The sequence below is a fragment of the Sminthopsis crassicaudata genome, chromosome 1 (genome assembly GCF_048593235.1).
Source record: "Sminthopsis crassicaudata isolate SCR6 chromosome 1, ASM4859323v1, whole genome shotgun sequence".
Classification (NCBI taxonomy): domain Eukaryota; kingdom Metazoa; phylum Chordata; class Mammalia; order Dasyuromorphia; family Dasyuridae; genus Sminthopsis; species Sminthopsis crassicaudata.
Window position 1 is genome coordinate 663,561,213 of NC_133617.1, and position 14,242 is coordinate 663,575,454.

At 37.5% G+C, this 14,242-nt stretch overlaps 1 protein-coding gene across 2 annotated transcripts; it reads right to left on the bottom strand.

The window, feature by feature from the left end:
• Positions 1-65: 65 nt before the first annotated feature.
• On the bottom strand, positions 66-9,009 carry LOC141551441 (uncharacterized). Of its 2 annotated transcripts, none has more exons than XM_074283101.1 (4): positions 8,772-9,009; positions 7,905-8,000; positions 5,407-5,490; positions 66-4,045 (listed from the first exon to the last, which is right to left on the bottom strand). In XM_074283101.1, the coding sequence occupies exons 1-4, from the start codon at positions 8,967-8,969 to the stop codon at positions 3,704-3,706; spliced, it is 720 nt and encodes a 239-aa protein (XP_074139202.1). In that variant the 5' UTR covers positions 8,970-9,009; the 3' UTR covers positions 66-3,703. The 2 variants fall into 2 exon arrangements, with proteins under 2 accessions (XP_074139202.1, XP_074139201.1); XM_074283100.1 differs by having other exon boundaries at positions 66-4,048.
• Positions 9,010-14,242: the final 5,233 nt, after the last annotated feature.

Below are 14,242 nucleotides of genomic sequence, written 5' to 3' on the forward strand. Positions count from 1 at the left end.
ATCATCTTAGTCAGTTCTTGAAATCAATCCAGTATGTATGACTGAGGATTTGGAGGGTCTTGGCATTTAGATTATATTTTATTTTATTGATAACTTTTGCTTTGACAGCATTTTTTCCATTATTTCTTATGGTACAATAATATTCCTTTACATTCATATACCATAGTGGTAGAAATGGAATATATGTATATCTCTATATATGCTATGATATGTATTACACTAAATATGGTATATATACTATGGTATATGTGGTATATGTGTAGAAGCAGCCCCTTTCTATTCTTGTACCATAATCTGTTTAGTCATTCCCCATCTCATAAAATGACCTTTGTTATAGGTTCTTAGCTATAAGGAAACATTTTGCTATATTTGACTCTTTCCTCAGGCTCTTTCTTTGGTCTCCTTCAGGAATGAGCCCAGAAGTGGTATCATTTCGTCAGAGGATTATCATTTAGTCATTTTTCAAACAGGGTAAAGTGACTTTTCCAGGGTCATGCAGCTGGCAAATGTCTGAGGCCACATTTGAACTCAAAAAGATGAGTCTTCCTGACTCTAGGCTCAGCATTTTATCTACTCTGCTACCTAGTTGCCTAGATCAAAGGTTGTACACTATTTAATGACTTTTGAGGCAGTTCCACATTGCACTCCTAAATGAATGTCTGAACCATGCCACAGCTCTCCCTATAACATACTAATATGCCTATTTTCCTACACCCCCTCCAATTTTTGTCATTTTCCTTTTTGGACTCCTGCTCTTCCTCCTCTTCCTTCTCCTCCCACTCCTCCTCCTCCTCCTCCTTCTTCACTTTGTTTTAGGCCATTATGTATATTTTTTCTTGGTTCTGCTTATTTCAGTCTGTATCAAACCATGCAAATCTTTCATGCTCTTCTGAATATTCTTATTCTTATTCTTAGCTTCTTATAAGTCAGCAATGTTCTATTACATTCATATGTTGTTCTTATTTACTTCAGACTCTTTGTGACCCCATTTGGGGTTATATTGGCAAAGATGTGGGAGTAGTTTGCCATTTCTTTTTCCAACTCAGTTTTTGAAGATGAGGAAACTGAATTAAACAGGATTAAGTGAGTTTATCAGGGTTCCATAATTAGTAAGTTTTGATTTTGAACTCAAAAAAGTGAGTCTTTCTGACTTCAGTTTTGGCCCTCTTTCTACTGTGTGACCAAATTCCCTAAATTTGTTTTTTTACCATTCCACAATGATACTTGATTTTCAGTTCTTTGATACCACTAAAAGACCTGGTATGAATATTTAGTATATATGGAGCTTTCCTTTCTAACTTTGACATCCTTAGTGGAATATGCCTAAGCAGTGGGATCACTGGGTCAAAGTTTATGGATATCTTAGTCATTTCAATAGCAAAATTACAAATTATTTTTTCCAGAATGGTTGACCAATTCATAATTTCACCAATAGCATATTAGTACAGTGACTTTCCACAGCCCCTGCAATATTACTTTCCCCAAATTTCTTCGAATGAGGAAGAACCTCAGGGTTGTTTTGATTATATAATGATATCCAACAATCTTTTGTATGACCATTAATAGTTGTATTTCTTTTGAGAACTGTTTCTTCATATACTTAGGTTAGTTATACACTGGGAAATGACTCTTGGTCTTATATATTTCTGTCAGTTCCCTATATATCTGATGACCAATTTCCATAGGAGCATAGATGTAGGGGTAGAATGGACTTCAAAGGCCATTTAGTCTAATTTTCTCATTTGACATATGGGAAAACTAAGACTTTGAGTAGTTAAATGACTTCTTTAGGGTTACAAGAGTGAGGATCCAGCTTTGAGAAGCTGGATATAAGCAAAGTCTCTTGAATGTAGAGTCATTGTCTTTTCCATTGTACCATACTGCTTCCCTAGTGACCTTTTCTCAATTCTTTATCTATTTTCAAAATTTGACATTGTAACAACTCTCCTCCTCTTTGGTACTCCCTCCTCTCTTTATTTTCATGACATGTCTCTTTCTGTGTTCTTCTCCTCCCTGCCTACCTGCTCCTTATTAGGCTTCTTAGCTGCATCATCACATATCCTGCCCCCTAAATATGGATGTCCCCCAAGGCAATGTCCTGGGCTCTTTTCTCTTTTTTCTCACTCAGTGATCTTATCAGATCCTTTGGGTTCAATTATTATCTCTATATAGTTACCTCCTAGTTCTCTCTAACTAACTTTAGTCCTTCTTCTAACAGCCAGTTGTGCATCCCCAACTACTTAGTGGGCATTTTGAATTGTAAGCATCTCAAACTCCATGTGTCCAAAATACCAATGCTCTTCTAAATTTCCCTGTTTCTGTTGAGTATCACCTTTCTTCAGTCATCCAGGAGTCATCCTCTACTTCTTCCTCTCCTTTCTTCTATGTATCCAGCTGTTGCCAAGTCTTGTTGATTTTATCTCTCATATGTATTTCTTTGTCTAAAGTCATGTATTCTAGCCTGGAATATTGGAATAACCTCTGAATTGGTCTTCTGGACTTTCCAATCCAAATTTGATCCCCCTTTTAAAGTATCTCTCTACCCTGTGCAAGGCATTGTGCTAGGCATTAGGGACAGCAAGAGAAAATCTTATATAGTCCCAATCCTCAAGGAGCTTACCTTCCATTTAGGAGGATAATACATATATAAATACGAAAAAGTACAATGAAAGATAAAGTGAGGAGGATCTTCAATTCAGAAAAAAAAAAAAAGGTTTTGGATTTTACATAGCCTAGTTAATAAAAGTATTTTAGGAGGGGAGGAGAGGGGAGGATCAGGTTTCTGTATTTAGAGATTTTATATCTAAGAGAAAATTTAGGGATAAACTTTCTGCTTTTTACAAGAAAACTTAGGTATAAGAAAATGAAAACTCCCAAAGGTTGATTTACTGGCTTAAAGTTACACAAAGGCAGAGCTAAATTAGAATCCAGCTCTTTTGATTTCAAGTCCAATCCCATTTCTTTGATAATGCAAGCAGTGTATAGAACACAAGGATTGGGGTCAGGAAGGCATGAATCTGAATCCATCTTCAGACTCTTAACTAGACAAGTCACTTAACCTGTATTTGCCTCAGTTTCCTCAACTATAAATTGGGGATCATAATAGCACCTTCCTCCCAGGACTGTGGAAAGGAACAAATGGGATAAAATGTATAAAGCACTCAATCCAGTGCCTGGCACATAGTAGGTCCCTCTCTTTCTATGCTCTTTTAGGAAAACTGATTTGTCCATGTGGTTAAGATAGATTGGAGTCAGGAAGAGCCAGGAGACAAGAAGATTGTTAGAATGATTACTGATATCACAAAGCCTCTATTCAATTGCTGTTTGCTTGGAATGCTCCATGAAAGGCCTGCCAGTTCTTGTGTTATTGTGGACAATCCAATCCCTTTTTTTTGGTTTTTGGATTTCTTATTCTGTTTGGTCTCTATACATTCTGCTTCTTCTGTATCTGTGGGTCAAACCTTGGAACTTACTGCAGAAGCAGGTTAGTAGGCCTAGGTCAAGCATGGAATCTAAAAGGGGAGCTTAGCCAGAGATGAGGCCCAGGAAATTCAGTTTTAGGCTGGGGTCAAAAGTAATCAGCATCAGGCTAGAGTCCAGGTTCACCAAGGTTAGATTGGGGTCAAGATTCATCCCGGTGATATGGGGGTTCAGAAGAATCGGGGCTAAGCTGAGTAGCAGGGAAGAAGGTTCCTGGTCCAGCTTAGCGCCCAGGCCAAGATTGAGGGCGAGGACGAGGGCGAGGGTGAGGGCGAGGGCGAGGAAAACCAGGCCTTCCCAACGGAGGTGGGGGTAGGTTGGATCTAGGCAAACGCCTGGCTGGTAAGAGACCTGCTGGTTTAGCATGGGGGAAGGATTTTGGTTTAAACGAGAAGTAGGTTCTGGGCTGAAAGAAAAACCCATCTTGGGATAAGTAGGGCCCACTTTCACCCCTGCCTGATGCAAGGGGTTCCTCTTCTATGTCACGTCTTTCTCGCCTTCTGCCAGGGTGACCTCTAAGTGGGACTATTGATGCATCAGCATCCACCTCTTCCTGGGCTTGACCCTGCTGTGGGAGAAAGAAGCACACAGATGCAAGTTTGTAGGACTATTAGGATGTCATGGATCCATGGCTGAAATTCCGGAGGATTATATGGATGGGGCTGTCCGGGCCTCTCCTTACTCATAAGCACAAAGGGCAAGTTGCCTAGACTTAGGAGGTATAATTTTAGAAAGCTTCCCCCCCTCCGCCAAAATAACCCCTTTTAAAAATTTAAAAAATTCTTTCTCATGTTAGAGGTCTGTGGATCCTTTCAGGGGGCACATTCTTCCCTCTCCAGCAGGGGCTCAGGTTGGCAGTGCCAATGGCAGAGAAAGGAAGCCAGAAGCCACAAGGAGCAGGTAAAGGACTTTCCTGAGAGCAGGGTCTTGATATACTTTGTAAAGCTTCTTGAGTGAATGATAAGGTGAAGGGAAGGAGTGAGAATCTTGGGATTGTGTCAAAGGAAGTTAGTGAAGATGACCCAGGAAGAATAAATTGGGTAAGTTCTCCAAGCCTTCAAGCAAAGTCTCAGTACACAGCCTATGGCCAGTATGGACCTTCAAGGCCACATGAGGCAGAACACCCAACTCTAGGACAGACAGTCAAGAATGTGGGAGGAGAGAGGCTCCAGTGGTCAGGAAGATGGCCCCCCTAGCCACTTGAGGACAAGTAAAACTTTCATTATGTGCAATTGAACCATGAATTTCAGCAATTATTATATGCCAGGAAGGGTCAAGAAGACTTTTTTTTTCTCCCCAGAAAGAGACCCAATGAGGATAGATGAGAATTCCCAGAGAAATAGGAGGATGAGCTGAGGGTGGAGGACTTTTTAATCCTGGCCTTCTCTTGAGTGAGAAGACCTGGCTTTAAGCACAGATAGAACAAACACTAATGGGATGGGATTTCAGCAGGTCCTCTTCCCTTCTGCTCTCAAGACCAGATTATTCCCCCTTCCCTCCTTTTTGGTATAATGAAATTTCATTACATAGAAACTCAGTGTTGGAAGGGACCACAAAAGTCCCCTCCAACTCACTGATGGGAAGCTCACTGTTTCCTAAAGCAGCCACTTCTGCTTTTTGGAAATACTTTTCCTGACTCGCCCCCTCCTTCTTCCCTTTTCCTGGTGCTTAAAGCTGATTTCTTAGAATCTTCAACTCATTTCTCTTTTTGTTCTGATTCCTGGGGCTAACTAAACGAAACTTAATCCCTTTTCTACATGATGGGACTTCAGGGAGTCATGGGAACATGTCCTAGGAAGTTAGAACTACATATTCTTCCTGAACTCAGGGGAAGGAAATTCCTTGGGAAAAGAGAAAGATGGAAAGGTCTAGTTCAGAGACACACTTTTCTGTTTTATTCAAAAGCATCTGGTTATAAAAACTCACCTGTCCAGCCACAGTGTTACAAGAGAATACAACCAACTGATGAAATCGGGCAGAGGAAATGCGTCCTGAGCAGTCTTTCACCAACTATGAGGACAAAACAAAAAAGGTGATACTTGAGGCATCAGTGATTCTGCTCCCTTAGGAGTCACATGCTCCTGACTTTTCCCATCTAGCCTATTGGGGCACTTCCTTAGGCTGGAGAGCTACTTGGGTGATAGGATTTTCTCAAATTTCAAACTTAGGAAGACTTATATAAACTGATCCCCAAGGAAGTAAGCAGAGAGAGGGAAAGACTATACCCTATGACTAGAACAATAGCAATGGGAAATGGATGGCAAGTATTATGGCCAACTTGGCCAGACACTACATGAATGGACTTCCCTCTCTTCTTTGGAGATGTGGAGGACTAAGGATATTTAATGAAGCTTAGCTCATCATGATCAGTTGAATTGCTTCATTTTGTTAAACTCTGAAAAACTCCATTGTCTCCTTTTTTTTTTTTTAAATCAAATTTTGTTTCCTAGGTAGAGGAATAGGAAGGGATTTTTTAGGAAACAAAGGGCACATAAGGACAAAAGAGATCAAAATATTTTTCAAAAAACACAACAATCAGAAAACTCCCTCTGATTCACCAAGGGTCTCATGAGGCCATATTGAGAGACTCTGGACTCTCAGGTATAGACTGGTTTCCAAAGACATGCTAGGGAGCTGGGTTACCTAGTAGTTGGAGACAGGATGCTGAATAGCATCTCATGGTCACCAGAGTGGGTACACTGTCACCTCACCTATTGTCCCAAAATGGCTAACTCACTTAGCCACAGTCACACAAGTAGAAAGTGACAATGGCAAGATTCAACTCTAAAGCCTCAAACTCCCAATCCTGTGTTCCTTCCACTGCCTTAGATTGCTTTCTTTAAGAGAAGAAGCTTGAAGTCTCCTCAAACAGAACCTGGCCACATAAAGTCAGAAAGTGATAGATGTCATGTGCACCAGGCAGAGCTATCTTAGAGCAGAAAATGAAAAGTAAAAACAAAAACAAAACAAAAGAAAATAAAAAACCTTCTTACTGTAACTTTGAGGCTTTGATTGCCCTCTAATAGCCAGAAAGATATAGCTGTTTAATGCAAGATTTAGAGACCAGAGTGGTCCAGACAAGAAGCCATTAGCTTCCTAAAAAGATCTTTAGGTACTTCCCTCTACAGGAAGTTTTCCCATATCTGGAATCCATTGCCTTTCTTCTTTGTATATATTTGTTTGTATATTGCTTCAATCCCACATTAGATAATAAGCAAGGAAGGAACTGGGTTTTTATGAAAAAGAGGTAGCACAGTACCTTGTATATTGTAGGCACTAAATACCTGCCGACTGATTGGTTAAAGGAGAGTGCTCCCCTATAATTGTTTTAACTATTATATTCTGAGTTATATTTATTACATATATATATTCATAATATTTTTATTATATATTATTCTATTGAGTTATTCTATTTAGCCATCTTATTCTGAATTACTATATAATTATATTATTTCATTCTTTATTCATTCATTCATTATTATATTCTGAGTTAGTCTATTTAACTATTATATTCTGAGTTACTAGATATAGTTATCTTGTTATATTTATTATAGTATGTGGTATTATATTCTAGATATTCAAATTCCTCTTGACTCGATTTTAACTCACATGACTCCTTTCTCCCTGTACAATGAACTAAGCAAAACAAATATCATTTGGAATTATTTCAGGGTACAGCACTCCATATGAAGGAGTCTTAGACTTGGAATCAGAAGACCCCGCAGGGTCCAAATCCTACCCATAGTATTTATTAGTTTATGACTTTGAGCAAGTTATTTCTCTTATGTGACCCTCAGATTCCTCATCTAAAATATGGAAAGAATTTTTTAATGGTGAGAATCATATTTGTACTACCTCCTTCATAGGTCTTTTTTGTGAAGAAACTCCAAAATGTCTGTGAATTATTGCTACAATTGCTGGATTCCACCATGCTGGATTTTTAAAAACCACACAATGTTTGAGGAACAGGGTCTTGACACTAGACTGGCCTCTGGCTCTGGGTACCGATATTCTCATTGGTCAGATACATCTTCATGAGTTATTTTGAGACTTTTGCAGTTCTAGGAGCTAGAACCTGGAGATTAAAAGCTAGGTAGAATTTTCCTTTGCTATGTCCTTTGAAAATCAACCCATTTTGGAAAACGGGATGTACAAAGGCAGTGTGCATCAGATCCTGTCTTTGGTCAGCACAATTGTTAACAATCTGTCTGCCTGAAACTATTTCCTTTCCTTCCCAAATAGAAGAATTAGGAAGCTATCTTGATATCTACTCAAGCCTATTGGGATAATTGGGCTTGAGGTTAGCAGCCTGTTTGCAAGGCTGGCTTAAAACTTGCTCCTGAATCCTTGAGTATTGGCATTATTTTTATTTGGGGATCAGGGATAATGTTTGGGGAATCCAAGGCTCAATAAAGAGTACTTACTCCATCATCTTTGAATTCACACTGGTCAGGATTCTGATTCTCTGACTTAAGGCACCTGGTTTCCTGAATGGTGAAACGCACGATCTGTCTTTCAGTCTAGGAGGGAGAGATTTGAAGAAGCATCAAGGGTAAGAGGAGTGAGGATGATCCTGGCAATGTGACACTGACAAAGCCTGTCTGGGAAGGCTTCCCTAGGATGCAGATCTTTGTCTTCTTTTTGCCCTCTCCCAGCTTCCCGGACCCAATATTCTCCTCTTGAAAGGTAGTAAGGTGCAAAAGATTTTAAAATAAGAAGATCTAGTTTTGAAGTCCAACTTTTCCACCTAATTCTTATATGACCTTGCACTCCCCTTCATCCTCTAATATTTCTCTGGTAGAAATTCCTCCTCTCTGAATAGGGTAACAGTTAGTAACATCTGACATAGGTGTATTTTAGCAGAAGCCCTCTGGAGACGCTACCTCTACTAAGAAGTGATTCAAATGAAAGTAGCAGATTTCATAGAAAGAGGGATGAGGGGAACATTTTTGAAAATTACCCTAATATAAAAACAAAGATATCAATGAAACTTTAAAAAATACACCACAGCTTAAGATTTTCTTCTCCAAGTGGCTTATCTACGGGAGTGCAGACCCACTTGAATCTGCCCAAAGTACTGAGATTGCAGCTGTCCCAACAACCAGAACTAGTCTAAAATGAACCTCCCTAAGTGACACCCAGAGAATGTTCTGTCATAGATTGGGAATGACCCTCAGGATGGACTTAAAACCTGCCTTCAGGTCTGTATTGAAGCACCCCCTTCTCTCTTGGAGTCTATCATCCAAAGTTCTGTGCTTGGAGAGATGGGGACAAGTGAAGAAGGGACTCACCTCATAAGAGACATGTTTGATTTCAAGGATCTTGTAGAGGAAATTATCATCGGACACTTGGTTGTTGTAGGTAGCCTGTAATAGGGATCTAGCTTCTTGGTCACTCAGCTTCTTCTTTTGCTGAACAGAAAGTGTTGAAGTGATTGTAATAGTCACTGCCACACATAGCACCAGAAGGCTTCTCCTCAAGGACCCCATCCTTACTCTCCTTGGCTGGGGATCCAAGTGTGTTCCTGCCTCCAAGATGGTCTTTTAAGGCCACTGGAAGGCAGGGAGTGGGATAGGTATGGCTTTCTTTCTCCATAACACCTTGCCTAATTCCTGTCCAAATAGGAAGAGGTACCTTTTGAAAAATCTCAAGCATCTCATGAGAGATTGAGAAATAGGTAGAAAAGTTTATCTATTATCTCTGTTTTATATTTGAGCAAAGACTTGAAATAGATAATTCTGTGCTTTGGAGTCCCTAAACAAATAACTGCAATAGCTTTAGGATCCACAGAGTATCCTAGAACCAGAAGTAGCAGCTGATCTCTGGAGAGCCACCTTGTCAGTATGAATCCAAGTTGGAGGAATGTCACCCTCAAGGGGGTGAATAACCTTAATGGTTATTTTTATGATTCTTACTTCTCTTTGATGAAATGTAGCTTCCAAGGGAGATGTAGCTAAAGTCACTTAGCCTTGGGGGTGAAGTAGTTAAAAATGATACAGTTCTTCTCTCAGCTTCTAGGGGAGATGTAGCAATAACCCTAAGATTCCCTGCCCTTGAGAATGCTGTAGATCCATAGAACTGTTGGCTGTCAAATCACAATCTGTTGGTCAATGATAATAAAGTGTCTGAGACAACAATCAAGTGAATCCCAGACTTCTGTACTCCTGTAAGCCTGTAAAATTGTAAGCTATAAAATTAGTATATCAGTGACAGGAAGTCTTTCTCTTTCCCATAAATTTATCTCCTTGCCCGTGGTTCCTTGCCAAATTCTTTGGAACTTTAATTATAGTTACAATTATAATAAACTATGTCCCTTGACTTGGAGATGGATTCCAGCCTGCAAATTCTTTTGGGATATATCATGATCTGGAGCTCCAACCTTTTGGGGTTCTCCTTTGAACTTCAACATCTTTTTACAAAGATGTTCAACACACTGACTTTTCTTTCTCTACATTATTGGGGGCAGGGACAAGTGTCATATCATATGGTGAAAAAGCCTTGATCTTGAAGTCAGGAAATCTCTGTGGGTTCTTTCCCTAGTTCTGCCATTGACTATGTTATCACCTTAGACACTCACTCCCTTAACTCTGAGCACCCTTCCTGCTCAAATGGAGAAAATTGTCTACAGGATGGTATCCAACGTTTTTGTTCTTTGAACTCCTTTAAAAATGTGTTTTAAACCTCCAGGGTTTTGCATACTACTCATAATATTCTTTTAGATTTGTTTATTAAATACTTAAAATAATTGCAATGATACCTTTTGCCCCTTGAATTTCCAAATTAAAATTAATATCATATAATCATAATTATAAAATTTTAATTCTGTTATTTCATCTTTATAAAATTTTATAAAATATTGAAACTAATTTTAAAATAATCATGAATATCTTTTAAAAATAATAACTTTTTGTTTTCAAAATATATGCAAAGAGAGTTTTCAAATTCACCCTTGCAAAACCTAATGTTCCAAAGTTTTCTCCCTCCCTTTCTTCTCCCCCTCCCCTAAATTGCAAGGAATCCAATATATATTAAGCATTTGTAATTCTTCTATACATATTTTCATATTTTATCAATCATGAATGTCTTATGGGAGATATTTTATAAAGTTTCTTTTTAAAAAATAGTCTACAAGACCTCAAATGCTTACTGTTTCTTTCATAGATTTCACATTGATTTTCTTGATTGTTCAAGACTTCTCAAATATAAGTTATACTTTAGTGAAATATATTACAACTTGGATGGCATTTAACATAAAATAGCAATGACATATACACTTATGTTTGATGTTGGACTTTTTTTTATTTAAACAAAGGAAGTTTGCAATATTTGAGTGAACAGCAAACACAGTTTTGAATCTGTTTCCACATAGATTTTATTTCTATATTTTGATTTAAAACAAGAATAAAGTGAAATTGCATTCTCATATAAGTTCTTCACTCTTCATGATTGAAGAGGACCAATGAAATCCACAGGGTGATGTCTTTACTTGCACATGAATTGGATTTAAATGAGGCAGCACAAAATCATGAACCTAACAATTTGGTCCAATTCTTAAATTCAGTTCACTCACAAGTCAGGACATCAAAATGTATGGTGGAAATTGGTAGGAGAATTTTTATAGGCTCCCTTAAAGGTCATTCATTTTTTATTTTTAAGAAAGAGTATTTAAGCTTGTCATTTATGAATGTCTAAAACCCATTGATAGGTCAATTAAGTAATCTTTTTTCATCCTTGTTCAATTCATCAAGCAGAAATAAAAAAGGCATGTCAAAAAAGTTTATGAATCCAATTTAATTTATTGGAAATTTCATGAAAATATTTATTGAAAATCAGTTTTAAATTTTTTAGATGATCATCTATCTTTCTTTTAAGCCAAAGGTAATTCATTTTCTTTCTTTTTTAAAAATATATTTATTTATTTTAACTTTATTATTTTTTTTGACAGTACATATGCATGATTAATTTTTAAAAACATTATCCCTTGCATTCCCTTCTGTGCCGAATTTTCCCCTCCTTCTCTCCACCCCCTCCCCTAGATGGCAGGCATTCTCATACATGTTAAATATATGTTATAGTATATCCTTGATACAATATATGTGTGCAGAACCAAATTTTTGTTGTTGTTGTTGTTGCTGCACAGGAAGAATTGGATTCAGAAGGTAAAAATAACCTGGGAAGAAAAAGAAAAATGCAAACAGTTTATACTCATTTCCCAGTGTTCCTTCTCTGGGTGTAGCTGATTCTGTCCACCATTGATCAATTGGATCTGAATTAGATCTTTTCTTTGTTAAAGATATCCACTTCCATCAGAATACATCCTCATACAGTATCGTTGTTGAAGTGTATAATGATCTCCTGGTTCTGCTCATTTCATTCAGCATCAGTTCAGGTAGCTCTCCAAGCCTCTCTGTATTCAACCTGCTGGTCATTTCTTACAGAACAATAATATACCATAACATTCATATGCCATAGTTTACCCAACCATTCTCCTATTGATGGACATCCATTCATTTTCCAGTTTCTAGCCACTACAAAAGGAGCTGCCACAAACATTTTGGCATATACAGGTCCCTTTCCCTTCTTTAGTATTTCTTTGGGATATAAGCCCAGTAGTAGCACTGCTGGGTCAAAGGGTATGCACAGTTTGATAACTTTTTGGGCATAATTCCAGATTGCTCTCCAGAATGGCTGGATTCTTTCACAATTCCACTAATAATGCATTAGTGTCCCAGTTTTCCCACATGCCCTCCAACATTCATCATTATTTTTTCCTGTCATTTTAGCCAATCAGACAGGTATATAGTGGTATCTCAGAGTTGTCTTAATTTGTATTTCTCTGATCAGTAGTGATTTGGAACACTTTCATATGAGTGGATATAGTTTCAATTTCATCAACTGAAAATTGTCTGTTCATATCCTTTGACCATTTATCAATTGGAGAAGGGTTTGATTTCTTATAAATTAGAGTCAGTTCTCTATATATTTTGGAAATGAGGCCTTTATCAGAACCTTTAAGTGTAAAAATATTTTCCCAGGGGTAGCTAGGTGGTGCAGTGGATAGAGCATCAGCCTTGAATTCAGGAGGACCTGAGTTCAAATCTGATCTCAGACACTTAACACTTCGTAACTGTGTGACCCTGGGCAAGTCACTTAACCCCAGCCTCAGGGCGGGGGGAATATATATATATATATATATCTCCCCCCCCAATTTGTTACTTCCTTTCTAATCTTCTTTGCCTTAGTTTTGTTTGTACAAAAGCTTTTTAATTTGATGTAATAAAAATCTTCCATTTTGTGATCAATAATGATCTCTAGTTCTCCTTTGGTCATAAATTCCTTCCTCCTCTACAAGTCTGATAGGTAAACTGTCCTATGTTCCTCTAATCTATTTATGATCTCATTCTTTATGCCTAAATCATGGACCTATTTTGATCTTGTCTTGGTATATGATGTTAAGTGTGGGTCCATATCTAATTTCTGCCATACTAATTTCCAGTTTTCCCAACAGTTTTTTTCAAATAATGAATCCTTATCGCAAAAGTTGGGATCTTTGGGTTTGTCAAACACTAGATTTCTATAGTTGTACCCTATTTTGTCCTATGTACCTAACCTGTGCCACTGATTAGTTTGGGGAGTATTGTCATCTTTATTATATTCACTCAGCCTATCCAAGAGCACTTAATGTCTTTCCAATTATTTAAATCTGACTTTATTTTTGTGGCAAGTGTTTTGTAATTTTGCTCATATAATTCCTGACTTTCCTTTGGTAGATAGATTCCCAAATATTTTAGACTATCGAGAGTTATTTTGAATGGAATTTCTCTTTGTATCTCTTGCTGTTGGATTTTGTTAGTAATGTATAAAAATGCTGAAGATTTATGTGGATTTATTTTATATCCTACAACTTTGCTAAAGTTATGAATTATTTCTAATAGCTTTTTAGCAGAATCTTTGGGGTTCTCTAAGTATACCATCATGTCATCTGCAAAAAGTGATAGTTTGATTTCCTCATTTCCTACTCTAATTCCTTGAATCTCTTTCTTGACTCTTATTGCCGAGGCTAGCATTTCTAATACAATATTGAATAGTAATGGTGATAGTGGGCAACCAGCCCTGCATTCCTGGTATAAATCCCACTTGGTCAAAGTATATTATCCTGGGGATAATTTTCTGTAGTCTTTTTGCTAATATTTTATTTAAGATTTTAGCATCAATATTCATTAGGGAGAATTGCCTATAATTTTCTTTCTCTGTTTTCAACCTACCCGCTTTAGGTATCAGTACCATCTCTGTGTCATAAAAGGAATTTGGTAGGACTCCTTCAATCTCTAGTTTTTCAAATAGTTTATATAGCATTAGAGTTAATTGTTCTTTAAATGTTTGGTAGAATTCACATGTAAATCCATCTGGTCCTGGGGATTTTTCTTGGGGAGTTGGTTAATAGCTTGTTCTATTTCTTTTTCTGAAATGGGACTATTTAGATGATTTACTTTTTCCTCTGTTAATCTAGGCAAGCTATATTTTTGAAGGTATTCTTCCATTTCCTTTAAGTTATCGAATTTATTGGCATGAAGTTGGGCAAAGTAACTCCTAATTATTGTTCTAATTTCCTCTTCATTAGTGGCGAGTTCTCCCTTTTCATTTTAAAGACTAACAATTTGCTTTTCTTTCCTTTTTAAAATCAGATTTACTAAGGGTTTGTCTAATTTGTTGGTTTTTTCATAGAACCAACTCTTAGTTTTATTAATTAATTCAATAGTTT

Coding starts and splice junctions, on each gene's coding strand:
- LOC141551441 (XM_074283100.1), bottom strand. CDS start 8,969: ATGGGGTCCTTGAGGAGAAGCCTTCTGGTGCTATGTGTGGCAGTGACT. Junction 8,001..8,771: donor TCAAACATGTCTCTTATGAG/GTGAGTCCCTTC, acceptor TCTCCCTCCTAG/ACTGAAAGACAGATCGTGCG. Junction 4,049..5,406: donor GTAACACTGTGGCTGGACAG/GTGAGTTTTTAT, acceptor TTTCTCCCACAG/CAGGGTCAAGCCCAGGAAGA.